This window comes from Falco cherrug, chromosome Z (assembly GCF_023634085.1).
Source record: "Falco cherrug isolate bFalChe1 chromosome Z, bFalChe1.pri, whole genome shotgun sequence".
Taxonomy (NCBI): domain Eukaryota; kingdom Metazoa; phylum Chordata; class Aves; order Falconiformes; family Falconidae; genus Falco; species Falco cherrug.
In genome coordinates this window covers 917,847-939,057 of record NC_073720.1, presented here as the reverse complement: position 1 = coordinate 939,057, position 21,211 = coordinate 917,847, and the positions used below count along the sequence as shown (strand labels likewise).

General features: G+C 38.8%; 2 protein-coding genes across 3 annotated transcripts in view; one reads left to right on the top strand and one right to left on the bottom strand.

Annotated features, from left to right (window-relative positions):
- Positions 1–1,208: 1,208 nt before the first annotated feature.
- Positions 1,209–19,555, bottom strand: TXNL1 (thioredoxin like 1). Of its 2 annotated transcripts, XR_008730372.1 has the most exons (9): positions 19,355–19,554; positions 17,058–17,154; positions 15,771–15,944; positions 12,184–12,306; positions 11,735–11,804; positions 11,106–11,278; positions 8,191–8,295; positions 1,961–2,194; positions 1,209–1,462 (listed from the first exon to the last, which is right to left on the bottom strand). XR_008730372.1 is itself a non-coding variant. In XM_055699780.1 (8 exons), exons 1-8 carry the CDS (start codon positions 19,450–19,452, stop codon positions 1,433–1,435), a joined length of 870 nt encoding a protein of 289 aa, XP_055555755.1. In that variant the 5' UTR covers positions 19,453–19,555; the 3' UTR covers positions 1,209–1,432. The 2 variants fall into 2 exon arrangements, 1 of the variants encoding a protein (XP_055555755.1); XM_055699780.1 differs by lacking the exon at positions 1,961–2,194 and having other exon boundaries at positions 19,355–19,555.
- Positions 19,556–19,660: 105 nt separating this feature from the next.
- The window catches only part of WDR7 (WD repeat domain 7), a 143,185-nt gene continuing 141,634 nt past the window's right edge, over positions 19,661–21,211 (top strand). The window contains exon 1 of the mRNA XM_027803586.2: positions 19,661–20,243. The gene's annotated coding sequence lies outside the window, so the exon portion shown is untranslated. The remainder of the gene's footprint in view (positions 20,244–21,211) is intronic.

The following is a 21,211-nucleotide window of genomic DNA, read 5'->3' as shown; positions in this document are numbered from 1 at the left end:
GTAAACAGTGTACAAAATTATAAACAGGAAGTTATTCATATTGCCCTCTATTATATTTTAAAAATTATCTATATTCTATATACAGTGTTATATGCCTTATGCCCCCCAATGAAACAAAACATTGAGAAAGTATGAAAGAGACCAAGTCATCATCACATGCCATCAACTGTAACGTAAGTAAGATGAGTGTCCTAAAGCACGCAGTGATACAGTGATGAAAAAAACATGGTGCCTCTCAAAGCATGTTTTTCTAGCCAATACCCAGTTTTCTGTTTGGGAAAAAATATCTGTGCTAACAGAAAGTTAACTTGGTATTAACACACAAATCTGCCATGCCAGAAGAGAACCACCCTACTGTGTTCAAGGAGGGAATGCCAATTAGGATGGGATTTAAGCCTTAGTAGGATTTATGGTAATTAGAAATGTAACAAATTTAACTTTACAAAGAAATTAATTATGCCAATTAAAATACTTAGCAAGTTTTACTGGGAATTTATACAGTATTATATGTATATGGTGCTGATCAATGCCTGATTTATTAAAATTACTTGGGGCACACTTCCAAGAAAATTTACCAAAGTAGCATAGGAATTCCAATTAAGATCTAAAATTAATATTTGCATTAAACATTTCCTTATCAAGATCCAGAGACAGAGAAAAACACCCAATAAAAGAAGTAAGGAATTTATGTTCAGGTGGAGTGCACAAACATCTAAATCTCCATAACTGCACAGCTTGCTAGAGTCTGCCCAGGAAATGAGGTCAGTATTTTCTAATAATATTAAAAAACCTGAACACTTTCAAAAGACTCAAGAATTCTCAGTACCAAACAGCTTGCATCAGCGTGCTGTTTGTGACAAAGCTGCAAGTTAATGGAACAGTAACTTAAAAACTGCTTCCTCTTCCTATGCTTTTTGAGGTGGGGAAGGAAATGGAAATTTCCAACAGAACAAGTAGTTATTCCTGTCTTGAGATATAACTGTGTTTTGTGGGAACAATGATCCTAAGTTCCCTCAGTCATATAACAAAGTAGCTCAGATTTTATTTTTAGATGGCCTCTAAAGGCCACCTATGCTTTACTTTTATTTGACATTTAAACTCCCTGAATGAATGCAAGCTACATTATGTCTTCCGTTTCTAAAGATAAGCCAGTTGAGTTTTTAATTTAAATGGAACAAAAGGAGAGCCACAGTTACTAGAAAACAACATTAAACTTGGCAAAAGTAATGAATTTTATTTACAAATACACGTACGAGGATTACAACAGAAACACTAGGGAAACTCCATCTCAACAAAAGCAATGGTTTATTGGTAATGGCATTAAATGAAACAGATTGACGTCTCTGGTTATGGTCAAGCAATTATCCAGGAGTTGTAGATAAAAGTGAAGATCTCTTTGATTGCGATAAGGCCTTCCAGTGTCTTTTGCATCCTAGTGGCTTTCTCCCTTTTTGCCAACTACCTGATAAGAGAAAAAACCACAGAAATAAAGTTTAACCAAAAAAAGTCCTGTCACGTATTTTAAGTCAGTCTCAAAATAAACAAGTGCAACTGAATTTTCAACTAAGTTATTGCATTTAAGCATGCATTATTGTAGCACTTGCAGAGGCTGTGAATCCCTCTAAATGGTTAAGAGCGACGGCAAGACACAAGAAACCTTGTACTTTTACAGACAGCAAAACACCAGTCTCATTTTGAGAGGAGTTAGAAGACAAGTAACTGCAACAGAACAGACCACACTTAAAAATGTTATATACCAAACATTTAAGCTTAATATACTATATAAAATAGTACAGTAGGAAGAACCACTGGGTGCTCAAATATCAGTTTGCTCATTTCCTTTGGTATCCTTGCCACATACCTCACTGAGAGCATTTACCTTATAATGCAGCTCAAACCCATAAAGAATCTGGAAGTCATCTGATTTTCAGTTATTCCTTGTCAAAACAGTATTCCTTACCAAGTCTCCTTCCAATCTCCAATCCTGTAAACTCCACCTGGAATCAGAGTCAGCTTACTGCTTCCCTTTTCTGAAAAGATCACCACTGCAACCAGACTTTGGTGAGTCGATTTGCCAGCCAACAGCAAGTGCAACTCCAGCACTCTGCAATGCTGCTACGCAGGTTTAAAGTTAGCGTAGTTCACTGCAGAAGGGTATCCAGTCCCCTTCGTTAAGAAAACTGAACGCAAAATCCTGAGAGCAGAAAATGATGCCATTTTAGTCACTTTTCTGAAAAGATTCAGATATAATTCTAGGGCTCTTGTGGAAAAAAAGATCATTTATATGCCAAACCAAAATAAAAAGAAAGTCTTAAAGTTTAATACCTCAAACTGCAGGAAGGACCTTGAGCAAGGCACTAATTCCCAAGTCATTGCCATCTAACTAGAGAGCAGCATTTATGGCTCTGACAAGGAGAATTCTTTGGAACAGGGGTTTGGAGATCACACTAACGGAGCACAGAATTTCCCAGTACTACTCATAATAGGGCTGAAAACGAAAAAATAAAACCTTTCTTGTATTCCAACCAACTGAATGCTATGGTAAATGTGTTAAGCATCAATTACCTCTGCAGTTAAGTGACAATATATCCCCCAAGATTCATAAAGTCAGTAGTGAAATATAGAACTGGGGGGAAAAACACAACAACAACAACAAAAAAAAAAACCCTGAAACACCCACAGTCCTGACTTAAGAAATCTCATTGACCCTCTGGAAGTATTCTTCCTCATGCCCCCCACCCCCATTTTTTGATTTATTTTCAAACTTCAAGAGGTAGAATTTTTTACTGTCCAGCTGCTTTTGGTCAGCTGAATTACTACTGTCACAAAGCAACTGAAATCTACTGATGAAAAATACTTTTAAAGATCATTTTCACCTCCAAGGAACCCCTGAGCAGGTGTATTTCACAAGCTGTAAATTCAACCTAATGTTTAAGGTCAGAAAAATTCCAATTTTACAACATGAGGAAGGAAGAAAAAATAAAAAACAGAAGCCCAAATACTCACATTAAGATCTAATTAATCAAGTTAAAAAAAATACAGTTAAACTTGTCAAGAAGCAATATTTACTCTTTGTGTGTTTCCAAAGCACCAAACTGTGTTCACACACAGATTAAGCACAGAAAAAAAGGAAGAAAAAACACAGTTAAAAGATTAAAGATTAGTGTTAGCAAGTGTGGAACATCAATGAAAAATATTGCTGTACCAGTCTGAGGCAGAAATTGACAACTCGCCCATGTGAATTATCTGTGAAAATTGATCACACCGATATGGACACTTTGTTACTACAGGCCAAAGAAACACTTGCTGACCATCCCACTCCACCTTCCCAAAAGGAAACAGGCTATTTACACTTAAACCAAACAATTGTCATTTTTCTCTTCTCAGAAGTAGATCCATTTTCCTTCCTTTCATAGAAACAACTGCCATGCAGTGCATTTGAAGGTAGTGGTTACAGCCTGTAATTCCCACGCCAAAGATGATGCGTTTGGAGCAGGCTTTTCTTCATCTGTTTGGCTTTTTCCTAAGCATCAGCCCAGAATCTGACAGTGACAAAAACACAACCACCTCTGCGGTTCATTACCAAGAGTAGCACTGGGAACACTTTATTATGAACCTTCTGGAGCAGAGTTGGTTTTGTTTGTTTTAAATACATACAAAGAGGTTTAGCAAGTAAAATTAGGAGGATGCTGTCAGAGAACCCTAATCAGGCCACATGTACAAACACTCACCAGCTCCTTACAGTGTCTTCCCTGAGCAGGTGCCCAGTGCCACTAGAGTGAAAATGAGAGTGCAGTACTTTGCAGCCCATTCTTGCTTCCCTGCTACTTACTGAAGGGTCACAACAAATAAGAACACTAAGCTCCACGAAGACACTAAAGAGTCAAGTCTTGGTAGTGCATTTCACAAGATGCATCTCAAACAGCTTTACAAAATGCAACAGAGGCTGAAAAATTAAGTTACAGAAAATAATTTGTGAAAGTACTGCATGGTATGCCTTTAAAATGTCAAGTTCAGCTAACAGGGGGACAGAAATTTGGTAAGACTGAAAGGTACATAGAACTGTTTAAGGTAAGATTTGGAGCAGGGAGTGGAGTGGAAAGATGATTTGATGAGTCAGAAGGCAGGGAAGGCTCTTCCTGATGGTAGAAGGTGCAGAGAAGGCAGCTCTTGCATCAGTGCTGAGATTGTGCAAAGGGTGAAAGAGATACTAAATGAGCAGAGGGAGCAAGGAAGGGAATAGTGCAAAACCACTTCAATCTGATTATTACTTTTTAATTTCTTCTGCCTTTTTAGTTCTTTAGAAATGGGAAGTTAAGCTGAAAAACAAACAAACAAAATGTTACTAGAAAAAAAAAAGCAGTGGCATGTAGTGCAAATAAGCAGTTCTGAGTAGAAAGCAAGCATTCATTTGAGAGAGCACCAAAAAATATCCCACAACCTGTCAATATTCATCTATGCCTCAACCTCAAAACTGAGAAGCAGTATATTTCTGGTATTAATGAATAAAACAAACAAGAACTATATTGAACACCAACAGCTGCATGCTCTTCCAAAAACAAAAGCATGTTTACAACTTCACAAGATTCACAGGAACCTACACACACTAAGCTATCATCAATAGTAAAAATACCCACAGATCTTGCACCTTTACTCCACATTAACTGTCTGCCCAGCAAAGTAGATGAGCACCAGAAACAAATCTCAAATGCAATCTATTACAACTCAAATGCAGTCTACTGTAGTAGTTTGCATGATCAGTTATGCCTTAAGTCAGACAGACCCTGTGTGGCCAAGAAACAGCAGTATAAACACTTCAAGTGTTAAGAATATTTTTTAGAAGACAGACTACTTTAAACTTTTCCAAACACATTTCAGAATATATTAAATACATATAGGAAGGGAATATTCATCCCAGTCCTCTACTGTTGAGAGCCTCTTCATTTAAACAGGGTAAAAATAGGTCTGCCTACTACTCTCTGTGCTTGTCATGACACTGCAGTCAGTTCCAAGCAGAAATTTTTCCCTTGGTCCCCCTTTTCCACCAATCCAAAGACTTCCCTCCTCCCCAGAGAGAAAAAAATCAAGCTGTGCAAGGAGCAGGATACACACAACCTATTAGAACAAGCCTGAAAGCAGCTTTTATAACTTCACCCACTCAGTCCAGCAATACCAACTACATGCAAGAAAATGAAATACACTTTTTTTACAGCAAGACCAATCACTGGAACAACCTCCACAGGGATGTGGCTGAGTCCCCATTGCTGGAAGTTTTCAAGCTGCAACTGGACAGGGTGCTAGACAATCTCACCTAGGCTCTCCTTCGTATGTAAGGATGGATCAGGTGATTTTGTGAGGGCCCTTCCAGCTTGGGCTGTTCTGTGATTCTACGTCTGTCCAAACCAACTTGAGACCAAAATCACTAATGAAGGACTGCCCTCACTACACCCGCTTAGTAGTTCTGTTATTTTTCAGAGTAGATGAATTACAGCTTTCTGTTTGACAGTGTAGGTACCAGAAACAATTCCTATTTATACTAAACATGTGAACTGACTCTCTGATCAAGAAGAGGTGATTCTCCTTACAGCCTGATTGGTGTCTGCAGAGCACCACACGAGCAAACATGAGTTTTCCTCAACTGTCTGAAGGACACAGGACCTGCAGTTATGCACCTTAATACTCAACCGCTGAGTGGTAAGTTCTCTAGCTAAAAGCATTCATTCCAATTGCACCCCAGTTGGGAAACAAAACACATTAGCCTGATCCTTCACAGAAGTGATTCAAACCAACGCATTGGTTTTATTTTTTACTTCGAAGCTGAACACGTATACAGTCAACTGATCAGTGATGTGACTAATCAAAAACATGACTGGAATCACATTCATGTCCACTTCTTTATTCAAGCCCTTCAAATAAGATATTCAACAGATTCTTACACACACTTCTCAAACTCCAGGAAAAAAGCATTCCCCCATCTTGTTAATCATATTGCAATACTCTTTCTATCATAATTAGAAGAGAAATATGAACAGCAGAGACAGACTGAGATGAGGGAGTGAGACAGATGAAAGCGGTAAGGAGTAGTGTGGGTAACTACTCAAGGAGATGAAAAGAAAAATAAGGTTTCCCCAATTAATCTACAAACCTAACTATAATTAATGCTCAACGCTATATTAAGGTTTCGTAACTGACAAGATCACGGGAAGATAGAAACAAAAGTTAAAATTCCTGAGAGCACTGTAACTCTGCCAGACTACACATCCCATTTGTTATGATGAAATATTTTAACAGCCTAATATTAAAACTACATGTTCAGGAAGCAAAATAGGAATATTACATATCTGAATTGAGACAGGATTAGCCACTTCATAACCCAGTAACTCCTCCATCTAAGGCCATTCTGACCAGATCCTTAACATCCTGATTACCAGCACAACACTAACACCATGGGACTGTGTGGTCTATACATATTCTTGCAGGTTTGCACACCCTTCCCTTCCATTTAAACGGATGTCACAACACAAAGGCACACTCCTTGATGGTGCCAAACATTCACCTGCAAACTTTAAGGAAAACAGAATTTTTAACTGGCAATTTTATTTACCAGGCCATACAGCAGCTTCCAAGCAGCCACACTGCATCTAGAACTGAGAGATCTGTAAATCCTCTCTGACTACAGTAGAGGGATGAGATGCTTGGAGACCCACGCTAGTTTTAATGCCTTTATAGGATTGTGTGAGGGCATGTGTATATTAAAAAACCCACTCCCCACACAAATGCTGACCAGAGCTCAGATTGTTACAGCAGTCAGTTTCAGGCCAAGGCAGTACTTCAGAACTCTGTTCATGAAACTCACATTTTATCCACACAACTTGAAATACTGTAGGAAACACATAGTGCAGGTTCAACATTGGTGTCAAATTCATGTAACATTCTACAAAACACCTGAATTACTTTACCAAATGCACCCCAATCAGGATTATAAATTAAAAAAAAAAAAAAAATCACTGTTTTAAACCTGACCTTCAGATAGTTAAAGAGTGGACTTGTTGAAAATGAATTTTCAGTACTTTTGAAAGCAAAACTAATATACAAAGTTTACAAAGTGAGGCAGAGATCAAATGCTGAGTCAGAATCCCACTCCCACTCAATACCAGAAAGTACTGCAGATTAAACAAAGTTAAAATAGTAATTGCACAAGTAACGGTATTAGGGAATCCCCTGCAATAAGTACTGACAAAATAGCTGCATAAAACAAAATATGTAAGCAGAATGTAAGTCAATTAACATATTTCTAGTTTTGGGAGAACTGGAAGCACTATATTAGGGAAGTCTAAATTGATAACCAGTTAATTTTAGTACATTAGAACAAATTTTGGAATGACTTCAAGTTTCACTGAAAGGCAGCAAAACCTGTTAAATTTCTATTAACTTAATTACTACCTGTAAAGGTAGTAAGTTTTACATGTATAAGTTAAGATCGTAGACAGGTTACAGCAGTATTTGCCCTTTTACAAAAGCTGCTAAGTTTTAAAGCAGTTTACTGCAAAAAGACTTACTACATATTTGAAAAAGTTGCAAGTAGCTTTAAAGTTTCAATCCTTTCAAACCCATTTCACATTCTCAAAACCACAACAACAAAAAAATCACAAATTGAGAATGCCTTATTGCCCAAACTCATACTGTAACAAGTTGTTTGCTTAATTTCCTCTTTAAAAACCAGATGTTTAATATAACAGACACCTTGTGACCAAGTATTTTTCAAGTCTCAAGCTTACTTGATGTTGCCCAGTGAAAAAAAATCCTTCAAAGTAGAAGTCAGTCACAAGGCATCTAATCTGTACATGCAATTGCTTCTCTACTTCCTCAACACCATCAGAAAGCAAGTTCCAAAATCAAGACATAAGTCACAGCTGTTTAAAGAAACCCAACATTGTCTATAGCATATGCAACTTGACAGACACTTAGGTTCTCATATATACATTCTTACCGGTTATTTTTACAAAGTTCATGAACAAAAACTTGTAAGCAAGACCAAAGATCTTAAGATAAAGCTACATATTTTCTTTTGGATGCCAAAACTACCAATAATTTGTGGAACTGTAGTTACAACCAAGTGTACTTGTTCCGTCAACTCATTTTTAAGTAGGTTTAAAACATTCAAAAGTACTTTTAAGAAAAAGGACTCACTCGCTTGAAGTCATTCATATTTGTCGCTTGGACCGGAGTTCCAATAAACGTGAAGTATGTAATTCTTGTTGTTTCTTCATCACCATGATTGGATTGGACAAACAACTGAAGAAAAAAAACACCCAAACACAAGAGTTAAGGTAAACTGTCCATCTCTGAATTAATACATGAAGTGTTAGATACCTGAAGTTTTTGAACTAACCAAATTAATGCTTATTTCAATTATAAAGACCCCTAACCCTTAGGGAAGCTACTGTCCTTACTTAAAATGATTATATAGAATGCTTTTATTCTCCTGATAGTTTGTTAAAAAACCCACACAGCTTGTATTTTTCCAGCTTCTACTTTTGACCCAAGATCACATTCCACAAAAACAACAGGATCTAAGAAGTCACAGTTCACTGAAATCTGACTTGAAATGAAGTTAAATATCAATTTAATTATGCTTGCTGAAGCCCCCAAGACTACTCATGTTTAATTTACTACTACAGCTTGCATAATTATATGTTTACAGCATGAATACTAGATCTATGAAATTATTTTAGCGTTTCAAACAAATATAAAGCCTCTTTTGAAATATAAGCTAAGGAATCATTGCTGGAACCACTACACTTTTTCAAGTGGACAAATGAAAGAACAATTTTTTTTTGCATAAAGTAGTATTAGTAAGGAAACTGGAGTCAGAAGAGCAACAAGGTATTCGTGGATCTTTCCACACTTTGTAAGCATGGAAAAAGGAGGAATGAGAAAGACAGTAGTGACATCAGACACAGAGGAAAGGAAGGAGAGAGAGGACAACAGGTTGGCAAGGGACAGCACACATCACGCCTTTTCCATAAGGCCTAGGCAGTTATCTCCGAGACACCCCTTCTGCCTCAGAAATTGCCTGTGCCACAGACCACCAAATGCTGGAGGTCACCAGCACACATGACTGCATGCTTGCCCTATACTTATCAATTTTTTTTTGTGACAGCACCGGAGGCTTGCAGGTATTTGATAAGCAAGATGGGCTGCTGATCTAAACCAGTACAGATATTCACCCCTCCAAGCAGCTTCCCTGTAGTTGGAAGACACTGCATTTTCCTGTACGAACAAGATATATGCAAGGTGAGGGTTGAAATGCTGAAGAAAGTACTCTTCTGACAGAAAAAAAACCCGGAAGAGCATTGTCAAGGACTGTCTTTTGTTGAAGTCCACAACAGACATTCTATCTCAGTAATGATTTGAAAAATTCAGCAAGTACAGAGAAAAACAAAAGCCACTAAAGTAGCAGTAATGAAGTGAGTCACAACAAATGGGGAAAACCAGCATTAGATATGCAGAATTACATGGATTAGAAACTACAGGGTATAGAATTAATAAACCAGGTAAGTTAAAACTAACAAACATAGCAGGGATATGTATGTATGTATATATATGAATAAATGAAGTATGAACTTGCCAGCACTGAGACTGAAATGTACAGTAAGTGTTTCTGATTAAGCATAGCAGAAAAGCAGGACAACCTGTATATGACAACTATGCCTCCTCCAGGAGGAGCCAAATGGAAGACTATTATCCACAGGAACATGTAAGCAAGCAGAACTTCATCACCTGCGCCAAAAAGCCAGGTGGTGGACAAAATGACTGGCCATCTCATTTCTAGGAAGTCTTAAATACAGAATTCAGGTTTAGCGAGGGAATTAGGGGAGCGCTATCGCAGTGCCCATGTACAAAGAGTGCAAACAAGCAGAACGTTTAATCATCTTATCACTTGTCCAGTGTTTGTACATCATCCTGCCTAAAACTGACATAAGATTTTATTAAATAACAAAGACGTAACTTGTATTTGTCAGCATAGCTTTCTAGAATATAAGCCTATGTGACCAATCTCTATTTCATTTGGGGGAGGATAAAGCTGGTCCAAAGCTTTACACAAAGGTAAATCCATAGAAACAGACATAAAAAGGAGTGATTTAGGCTCATCTCCCATTACCTTTAAAACAATTGCTAGTAAAGCATTGCTAAACAAGAAAGTAGCTGACTGATCTAAAATGCAGTCCACAAACAGTGATTTAGAAATTTACTATGTGATGAAAAGACAGAGTGGACCAATGTTTTGGAGTTACCTGCAATTCATAAAGAGCTGGCAATTTCTGCAGCCAGCACACTAAAACATAGTTTAATACAATCACCTATGAAGTCCCTATATTTGCAAATGCATAATTCAGGCCGTGAAAAGCATTCTTACAGAAAAGAATTCAGGGGTCACATTGGAAAAAAACGTTCAACACAATACTGCAGGAAGCAGGACTAGCACAGTACCAGGACGATGCCAAGCACAAAGCAATTCCAGCATCATTTGTCATGACATATATTGCTCTAGAACCTGTATTTTTAAAATGGAAGAGGACAAACAGCACCTGCATTTGCGTCAAAAACCCTACCCAAAGCCTGTGGAAGGTCTCTTACAGCAAGAGAATTAGAGGGCTCATTAAAAGACACAGGTGATCCGATTACAGCATTTAAGAACCCTCACAGCAAGCAGACACTGAGTTTAAAGACACTGCAAGTACTTCACCTGATACTCAGAAATCTCTCATTTCTGCAGATTACTGAGAAACTGGATTCCTTTAACTTTTCACATGAAGATGCCCTTCAAGAAGGTATGTTAGTGAAAACGCAAGTTGTGTTAAACTATATGCTAGCTCATGAAGAGGTGAAAGCCAACTGTCTCATATTAGGTCAAAAGAGACATTGCATGCACATGGCCTTGTCACACCTTAAATTCCTTCAATACTTTTAGCATAAACATACAGTATGTGATCAGCAGACAGAAACTTGCAACATCTGCAATGAAATCAAACATGCCCAGTGCTTTAAAAGCCTATAAAGTTGTCAGTCTGCGCAGATCTCAGAACAGAAACTTTACTTACAGTTACACTGTTAACATTCTGAAATTTTACATAGCGAAGCTGGACGATACCATCATCTTTAATATCATCTGGTGTCAGCTCCAGGGCTTGAGTTGGTTCACTTCTTTCTGCTTCTTCAAAATCCATAGATCGAGGAAGGTTGATAAAGATTTTTATGTATTTTGGACCTTGCCCTATGTTAAAAAACAGGAGTGGTGTTCCATTATTTAAATACATTTTCAAAATGTTGCTTGAGAAGCCCTTGCTTATTACAGTCTCTAGACACCGCTCAAGGAAAGCATGAGCTTTTATAGTTCTATTACCTTATCTGACAATCCTACCACACCACCCTGGCTATAAGAAGGACATTCAAAGTTTCGCTACTTGTCTACATGTCAGAGAGTGAATTCCACATTAATTTTCTCTTAGCAGCATATCAAGCTATAGTATGATATCACATTTTATCACACCAAATACCTACTATGACATCAGTGAAAAATGAGGTAATTTATCACATAATTCATTTACAACAAATTCACTGAAGCTGCTGTGGGATTCTCAGAAGGTTCCAGGGAAAGTGTCATTTTTAGAAAATTCAGCTAAACATAGGCAAAGCTTTGGTTGAAAATATAAAAAGACAATTCACTCACCATTATCTGGCCCCTGAAGTTTCATAGAATAAAGCTTGACAGGCTGACTAAAAGCTACAGTAATGAGCAGCTGTGGAATTAAAAAAAAAAGTTCTGTTAAACACTTGTTTTCTTTCATAAAAACAAACATAGCACAATAACTAGAAAGAAGTATGAGTTTTGAAATAAAATAAAGTATTTACTTTCACTATATTCTACACATGCACTAGTCTGTCACTTCAAAGCACCAAACGCTACTCCACTTGGAATTTTTTCCATACATAAACGGATGTGAAACTGGAAAAGACTACAATAATCTTTGTGTATTAATTTTACTTACATCCTACTATCATCTCCCTCCTCTTATACCACCCATAAGAAGTAGACAAGTTAAGTAGACAAGTTCTTAAAATAGTGCTTGCAGACCAGGCCATCACTGAAAATATCTCACTTAAAAGTATCTACTGTACCTGCTCGTCACAGTCTGATTCCAAGTAAGTAGAGTCTTTACGTAAACAATTATCAAATCCATGCTCATCACTCTCATTAAGACATTCACAGCCAGCTTTATTGATAAATGGCATTAAATCCATCTGAAAGTAAAAGCAAGAGCGTTGCTGAGTGCACGATAAGTGTGGCATGAACTTATCTGGGATTAGTAAACATTGGAATGAATGAAATTCTTCATTCAACAGATTAAAATAATGAGACAGAAAACCTCAGGGGTTTATAACAAAAGACATTACAAACAAACTACAAATACTATAGTACTCTGATGCACCCTGTTCATAACGGAACGACATTCTTCCCCTCCATTCAAAATCATGCACCCACCCCTGGAACACATGCTTGCCATTCTGAGAGTAAGAAATTGGGCACAGGGAGAATTTTCAGATACACCTTTGATAAACAAGACTGCAGCACTGTAGGTCACACTACAACACAGCCAAACTGACATTAGCGTGGAGCTACGATCAGCTTAAGGGGGGGGGGGGGGGAAGGGGGGGGAACAGGACACCCCTAAACCAGAAGTGGGCCTCCCTGAAAATTACTATATATTACAGAACAAATTAAAAGACCACTATAGTTCTTACCAGGCTTTATATGCAAAGCTATTCTTATTTTACTTCTTCAGCACTGTATACAAACTAACTTTATGAAACCTTTTCCTGCTCCTTTCTCCATATATTTTGGTAAAAACAGAGCAACAGAAAACAGAAACTACACTATTCTCCACAAACCAGTCTGTCTCACTGCTCAGCTCTTTTGTAAAGACAACTAAAAACTTTAAAAGACATATTCTTAGATTAAAGCATATCACTACCCATGCTCTAAGCCATAAAAAAGGTGGTATTATTGCAGAGGCATTATTTATTGATTTCCAGATAACCAGAATTTTTTGCTCGCAACTAAAACAAACTAAGTCTAACTGAAGCACAATAAGCCAGGCCAAAAATTAAGTGTTTCATATCTTAAGGCCTAAAGGCAGAGTATTAACATCTCAAACCATACCACCAAAAATTCAAGATCAGTGTACAGTCCAGACATAACACACCAAAGGAACTCTTAGGATGACAACCTGAAATACCCTTCTTAAAGGCATATATTAGGTCCCAAAGGATAATATACCACTCTTGGAAAAAAAGCACACGCTAGCTTAAAAATTACTGCATACAATAACTCAGGCTATAGCCTTGTGGTGCAAACGGAATCCAAAAAACAAGCTGCTGAGAGAATACGACTCATTTCCTGTATGTCACTTCCCTTAGCTCTTCCAACTATATGTTATTCTGAGCAAGAAAATACTTATCCTCCTGCCAAAATCTATACAAAGGCTTCACTTGAAACTCATGTGCTCAGCTACAATATAAGAAACAAGAAGGAACACGCAGCTGCGCCAGAGAATAAGGATACTTTCCTGAAGCCAACAGCAGCCCAGTTTGGGTCAAGCATATCCTAAAACAACATTTCAGCCTACCACATACAGGTAAACTGGAATTCCTGCTTGGTTCATACAGCCCTCAACAAACTCAGGACTTGATTTGTAGGGTAAGACACCACCTCCTACAAGATTAACTTTTAAAAGACAGTGCATTCAACTCAAAACCAACCTAACTTGCCACATGAATGATTTTCAGTGTGTTAGGACTCCAAAGCTAACAAGCTGAACCTTAATCTTTTGACGTTCCCATAGTTCCACACAGAATTTCACAACAATTATAAATGTAAGTGTTCATATATGAAGTGAAGTATAATGCATGGAGCAGTTAGCAAGTAGCTGAACTACTAGAAATTCAAGTGACCTGCACCCTTGCAGTTTATTTAAATGATAAATATTCAGCTAAATTTGCAGCCTGCCTACATTCGCCTAACAGGATACAGCTAGCTAAGATTTTAAAATATTTAACCTCCAAAAAGCCTGGTTTTGCATTTAACAACATAGTTTTGGGTTCTACAGACTCATCACTGCTAAGTTTAACGTATTAAGATTTGCTAATGCAAGTAGTGTGCATACTACAGTAACTAGCTAAGCACTGAACTGTGACATATGATTTAGGAAAATGTAGTAACACCACTTAACTGTGTTTATACTTTTGGTAGAACAATAGACAATCTCATTTAAGGAGTAATATTACACCAAGGATTGCTTGGAGAATACCACAAAAGACAACAGCTCTAGGAGAGTGTTTTGTCACATTAGAGTTCTCATTTACATGTGTTTGTTAGTACAACTGTCAGACAGGCCTATCATTTGCAACACACAACTGCCTTGAGGTAACATGAGAACACACAAAGCGTGGTGAAAATAATTTCCTGAGAGCACCAATATTTCTAAGCACATTGCTCCCTTACTGAATTTTGGCCAAAAATTCAGGTATTCCTACCAAGTTTTAATTTACCTTGAAGACGCGGCAAATCAATGCAATGATAAAAAAATATATGTGAATACAAACTTTTAGATTCTTCAGAAGAAAACACTGAAGTCACATTTTAGTTATGAGAGATTTTGATGCAAGGTTTAAAAAACATTGAGAACATATTAGAAATGTACACTTCTCTTCTTTACAAATTGCTAGAGTTACAAGTTATTTAGTTCGTTTCTGTTATCTGTGAATGCCTGATCAGCAATTACTGGAGTGATATGCAGTACCCCTACAGAAGCAAAATGATACACATTAAGCATTAAATTGAAAGCAAATTTGCAATCAGAAAGTAGTAAATCTTGTATGCCACTCAGACCAGGCACATAATCTTTTCCAAGTACTCCTGTGAAATTTTCCTTGTCATTCTTTTACAGGCAAGAAGAAATCTAAAGAGAACACCATAGTACCATTCACTTTTGCAAACATTAGCAATTAAGCAAAAGTAAATATGAGACATCATTTAGCTAGCAATACCCTCCCAAAGGCATCCAGTTTCCAGGGCAAACTGCTACAGAGGAAGGTGGAGCTGAACTGTTATGAAGGTTAACTGCTTTGGCAAAAGAATCTCTCCCTCTATTTAATTTCTTTAAAAAAAAAAATACTAAAGAAAGAAGGGTAGGGAGCAAGAAGAAAAGAATGAAAAGCCCAAACAAACCTACCACCACAAACAGAGAAGATTTCTTAAGGAACAACTGGAGCAACTTTTCAACATTTCTGACAACCACGTCTAATAATATCTTTTCCCATGGACATTTTTGCACTTTAAAAAACGTTTTGGGAGGACAGATTGGGATATTCAAGAAGAAGAAAAAAGCAGAACAAGCAGCTGCAGCAAGCAGTTAATCATAAAAATTAGAATTCATTATTTTAATGCCTAAGGGCTATGGCATGGAGATATTTCTTAAAACATTTTACAATTCTATAACCATGCTTACTAAGTACCTACATGCTAATCTTTTGTCTGAAAAAGGAAACCCAGACAAGTGACCCTCTCAAAGCCATGGGGAACTTGGAGTTTTACCTAAAGTAGTATTATTTGACTGAAGAGTATATTTACAAAACAACAGGTGTTTGGTTTTTTTAAACACTCAAGTTACATAAACATTTAAAAAATTAACATAAGAGATGCATACATATCCTTTTGGGATATCTGTATCTTCACTGTTTCCAGGATCATTCTCCAGGTGCTGTTTAATTTTTTCTTCTAAACCTACAGCATCTGCTCCTTGATATTGGTCGATTCGCACTTTGTTTCGGAAAAACAGAAATGTCGGTGTTGCTGATATATTATTGGTAGCAGCTGTTCCCTAGAATGCATAAATTAGTTACAAGCATTACCGATATCAGACAGAAACATCAGCTTGCTTCACCTAGATAACAATGCACACACTAGGTATTAATCAAGCTACTGTGATTATCACCTCAAACATCAAAACAGTATTTGGTATTGTATGAACAGCTTTAACTTGGACAATTTTAAGTTAATTTAAATCCTTCAGATCCTCCTAATCCTTTACAAGTTTGGGCATTCTTTGAACCAACTTCACATCATCAGCAGATTAGTTGGTAGACCATAAAAATCGTATTACTTATTTGCTCTTGAAAGTGGCAGATTGCTTAATTTAACACTTATTTTACAAGCTTTCTTTACACCAGCATTCCTTCCTCTCCCAAGACACATTCATGCACACCCAGGAATTGCAGCCTGCTGCTGTAGAAAGTGAATTCCATTTGATTTCCACCTGTATTCACACCTGTTATGCACCCATAGTAGCTTTCCAAAATTTTTTTGTAATTTAGCATCATAAGCAAACATTGTTACCACTTTGATGTTCAACCCTCTCCATTACAATCTGTAGTAGTTCCAAGACATTTCTTTCAACACATCATTGTTATTTTTCATTAACGACCCTTAAGTCAATCAGTAGCTCACCTGCAGCACCGTTGTCTGTTAAAAACAGCTGAGTAGTACTTGAGAGGAATCTAGTCCCACTAGTCATATCAGTTTACTGCATTTTTCATTTTGCTCAATAATTACACCAATATTTGTTTGGAAAATTTAAGTCTTTTTAATTCATACTGGTGCTACCTTTTACATTTAACAGTATTATCTAAGTAGCACAAGCAGCAGGAACAACAAGCAGGAACAGTTAAATTGTCTGTACACTGCTTAAATGAAGGACATCAGTGGTAGCTGCAAGTATACTTTTTTTAAGTAAAAGTGTTGGTTGTTAACATCTTTGTGTGTATCCTAATTTTGAAGGATTTCACAGCAGGCTTGTTTGTGATTCACCAAAACCGTCAACAGCCACAGGATACTACTGTTAATATACTGTGCACAGTTTTTCTTCAAAGTTTCCCATTCAGTACGTTATCTGCTCTTTCTCTTACAACTGAAAGAGATGTCTTTGAATACGAACCTGGCATTGATGCACATCTACTTCCAAAAACGTTGCCTGGGGATATTTGTTACTCAGAGCATTGAAAGCTGGAGCTATCCTTAAACAAGGGCCACATCTGTGAAAACAACACACAGTTGAACTTAACCCATCTTTTTTTTTTTAAAATGTCTGCCCCAAATAGACTTAGCACATTCATGTTCTTACTGATATCCTTGGTATATGTAAAAATAATCTTCCTACCTGGCTGACAGATGGTAAGCAATCCTAGTGATACAATTAAGAATGACATTCAGAAACACATCATGAAGTGTTAATTCCCACTTCCTCAGACAGCTTCAATGTCACATGATGAGCTTCACCTATTAATTAATACTAACTTCATATTTTCCATCTAATGGGTTTAGATTTAGCATCTTCTACCACAGGCCAAATCCTGTTAACTGAAGTGACATTAGGTAGGGCAAAGAGCTGCCTGCTTTTCCTAAAACAGCAAAAACCACTCTGAAACAATAAAAAACACTCTTAACAGAAAACTAGTACTACTACTCCACAGTACCTCCTGTGAAAAACATAGTATCTATAGTAAAATCTACTCTATTTAACACTAATAATGTATCAGACCTTTAGCAGGAATCGTAAGATTCTTACTACAATAAATCTCATTTACTAGAACTGTAATCAGCTGCTACCATAATTATTTGGCCCTGCTAGAACAGATCTGACTTCTGCCAACTTACCCACATTGCCTTGGCTAAAAATATGTATTTGTTAATTATTATATCATTGCTGGCATATATGAAATGTACAGATGCAACTATTCGTGCAAAGGAATATTCTCACAACTCAGCTCACTGTGAAAGAAGCAATTAAAAAGTAAAACAGCAAAAAAAAACCAGTAGAAACCCCCTCTAAAAGCATACCAACATAGGCTGTATCTGAACCAGGGAGCTCTGTCAGCGTGAATCTGCCAACACATATAGCTGTAAAACAGCACAGGTGAGATCCGCTTCATCTTTCCTACTCTCTCCTGACAAAAAGGGTATGGATCCACAGCAGCACAGCAAGGCAAACTCACGTATTTATACACCAAGGCATCAAGCCATTAATCGAACTGGAACCTAACATATTGGGCTGTCTGAAACCAAAACATTTTCCTGGGCACACGGGTAGGCGGTATTACCAAGATCACCAACACCCCTACAGTTACAGGTGAAGTTAACTTACCTAAAAAAACCCAAAACCCAACCCCCTCACTAAGCAGCAGCAATTGGACATCAGATGCATCTGTATCAATGTTTTTTTCAGTATCCATTCAGATACACAGCTAACGATTCTCAGGACCTCTTCCAAGTATAACAACTTCCACACCACTAGACCTGAAGTCTTTTGAGCTCCAAACAGCCATTGGAAGTGGAATGGTTCAACTGTACATTTAAATAAGAAGTGGAAAGATGAAGGAAAAAAACAAAACAAAACACAACCACCCCAAAACCCAGTACAGGCACTAAAAACTACGACTTTGACAATAACAAGGTGCACTTTGAATCCCAAGTCCCTCAACATTATTTCTATTTGCCCTAATTCCACAGACTGCTGTGAATAACTAAACTGTTGAGATTTCCTTTGGTCGCCAATTCAATCAGATTACACCACAGTTTGTACTTCAAATCCCTGCTGAGCAGGGGGAAAAGGACATCTGCTTGCCCTGGGCAAAAAGGATGAGGATCCAGTTAAGTTTTATTAAGGCGGAAGATATTTTCCACAGAAAGCAAGCAAGATGCAGTGTTAACAGTGGCTTCCTGACCTGCAGGCGGGTTTTAAACCAGCACAGCATCTGATCTCCTCAGAGCACCTTAAGAATGGCAGGTTCAGAGGGCAGGGGAAGTTGGCTCAGCTGCAAAAAGGTAAATCTAACACCAGAGATAGGAAATACCATTCTGATATCGTGACTATATTTACATGCTACAGATAAGGAGCGTCACCAATGCGAAAAAAAACTTCCAAACAATTAGCTCGCAGCTCTGACCCGCAGCAGCTGGCTAGCGACCAAAATGATACGCATTTCGCTAGCTAACTGCGTTTCTCAAGCCTGAAGCCTCACCTTACCGTAAAACTTAATAAAACCACCAAAGGCCCACCGGTTGTCTGGGCCCCGGACAGCCCCCCAGCCCCGGGCCGGGCGCAGCCACCTCCCAAGGGTCAGTCCCAGCTCCCGCTCCCCGCCACCCCAGCGGGGGCGAGGCCGCGGCTGGGGGCCCGGGCGGCCCTGCCCACCGCCAAGGGCCCCGGCAGCCCACGCCCCCCCACTCACTCACCCCCGCATGGTGAACTTCACCACGGTCAGGCGGGAGCCGGCAGCGCTGAGCTCAGGCTGGAACTCGGTGTCGTTCGCGATCACCTTCACACCCACCATCCTCGCCGGGCGGCGGCGGAGCCCGCGCTGACGGGTGACGGCAGTGGCGCCGGCCTGCTATCTGCAGCGTCACGGCGGGAAGGCGCGCCCGGCATGCACCGCTCGGCCCAGCGCGCAGGCGCGCCCACCCCGCCCCGCGGGAGGACATCTTGAGGCCGCCGCCATTTTGGAAGAGGGCAGCGGGCGTACGGATGAAGCCGCCACCAGGCCGGCAGCCGTTTTAATTATGGGCAGGTGCGGCGCACCATCTTGGTCGAGGGCAGAGGCGGCTCAGGGGCCGCAAGGGGCGGGCACCATGCCCTTTTCAGAAGCGGGGAGGAGAGCCTTCGCGCAGCCTTCCGGGTTTGGTCAGGACTGGTTCTAGAAACGTGGAATTGAAAATATGCCGTGTTTTATCTTGTAAGCCTTCCGTTAACAAGAGTTGAAAGAGAGGGAAGTGGGTATTCCTGTGGTTTTTGAGGGTGGGTAGAGCAGCGCTCTGACCAATACCAGCTGTGGAAGCTGCTGCAGACTGCTAGTGCCAGGTGCACAAAATCTGCAAGGAAACCCTCTTCGTTGTCAAAACACTCCATCCCACCTCCCCAACAGGCATCATCTGCTGCTCCTGGAGCTTGCTAACATGTGTTGGGTACTACAAAAACCTCAAACAGAGGAACTGCTGTAGCTAGAAGGCACCCTGGCAGGCAGGCTCCTGCCCTGACAGCTACAGGCCTGCTCAGCTGGTTCCAAGCACCTCCAGGGATGGAGGCCTCTCTCTGGAAAACCTGTCCCAGTCTTTGACCACCCTCCAGGTAAACAGGTTCCCCGTCAGTAAAGGTCTCCCTGAGCCTTTTCATTAACGTGCACATTGGTGACAGATGAAGTGGTACAACTAATGTTTAAAGGAACAAAATGTTTAACATTTTTATTAGCACCTTATTTTAAGAAAACTTAATACTTGTGTAACTCAGAAAACATCCTTGAGCCTTTTATAGCAGCTAGCTTAAAACCTTAAAAAAACCTCAACTCTCTAACCATGAGAACAAGATACCTACTCCTGTTGTGATATAATGCTGCATGACTGACCAACATTGGCTTCAGGAATTCATTATTATAGGACAACTAGAGCATCTCTACTCTCCCAGCTGAAAGTAATTCACATGCTAAATAGGCTGCTGTTACAGGCAGGCATCTGCTTTTCTTGGATGACGGGGTATGCATACTCACTTGCCAGGAGTCACATGGCTGTATGTAATTTGCATATCTCTTTACAGATACATTGATGTATCTCAGCATTACTTTTATCATCAAAAATATACCAACATAGTAACAATGTTTATCCATACTTTTATATTCAGCAGTTGAACTGTAATTGCTTACTAATTCAACAGCAATAAAAATTCAGAGTTGCTTGGTCTTTAGGGAACTGGTGGCATGGAATGTATCTGATACCAAGTCCCCATATAGGTAATGTTTTATGTGCCAACATACAGTAATGCAAGTTGTGTGCTGTTTTCACTACTTTAATTACTTCTGGCCAAGATAAAATGGTCTCTCTAGTTTCAACTGCGGAAATAATTTTCCCTCTCTGTCCTTAACAGCTGTGATGTATTGATGTACACTGTTAAACAGCTGATAAGAAAAAGAAAACCCCCACTGAACTGCCTTTAGTATCAGCATCTTTGATGATCTGTACATAACTAAAACCAGTTATTCACATGTACAGAAAGCTAACAGTAAAAACATTGTTTTGGTTGCAAAGGAAATAGAATAAATTCAA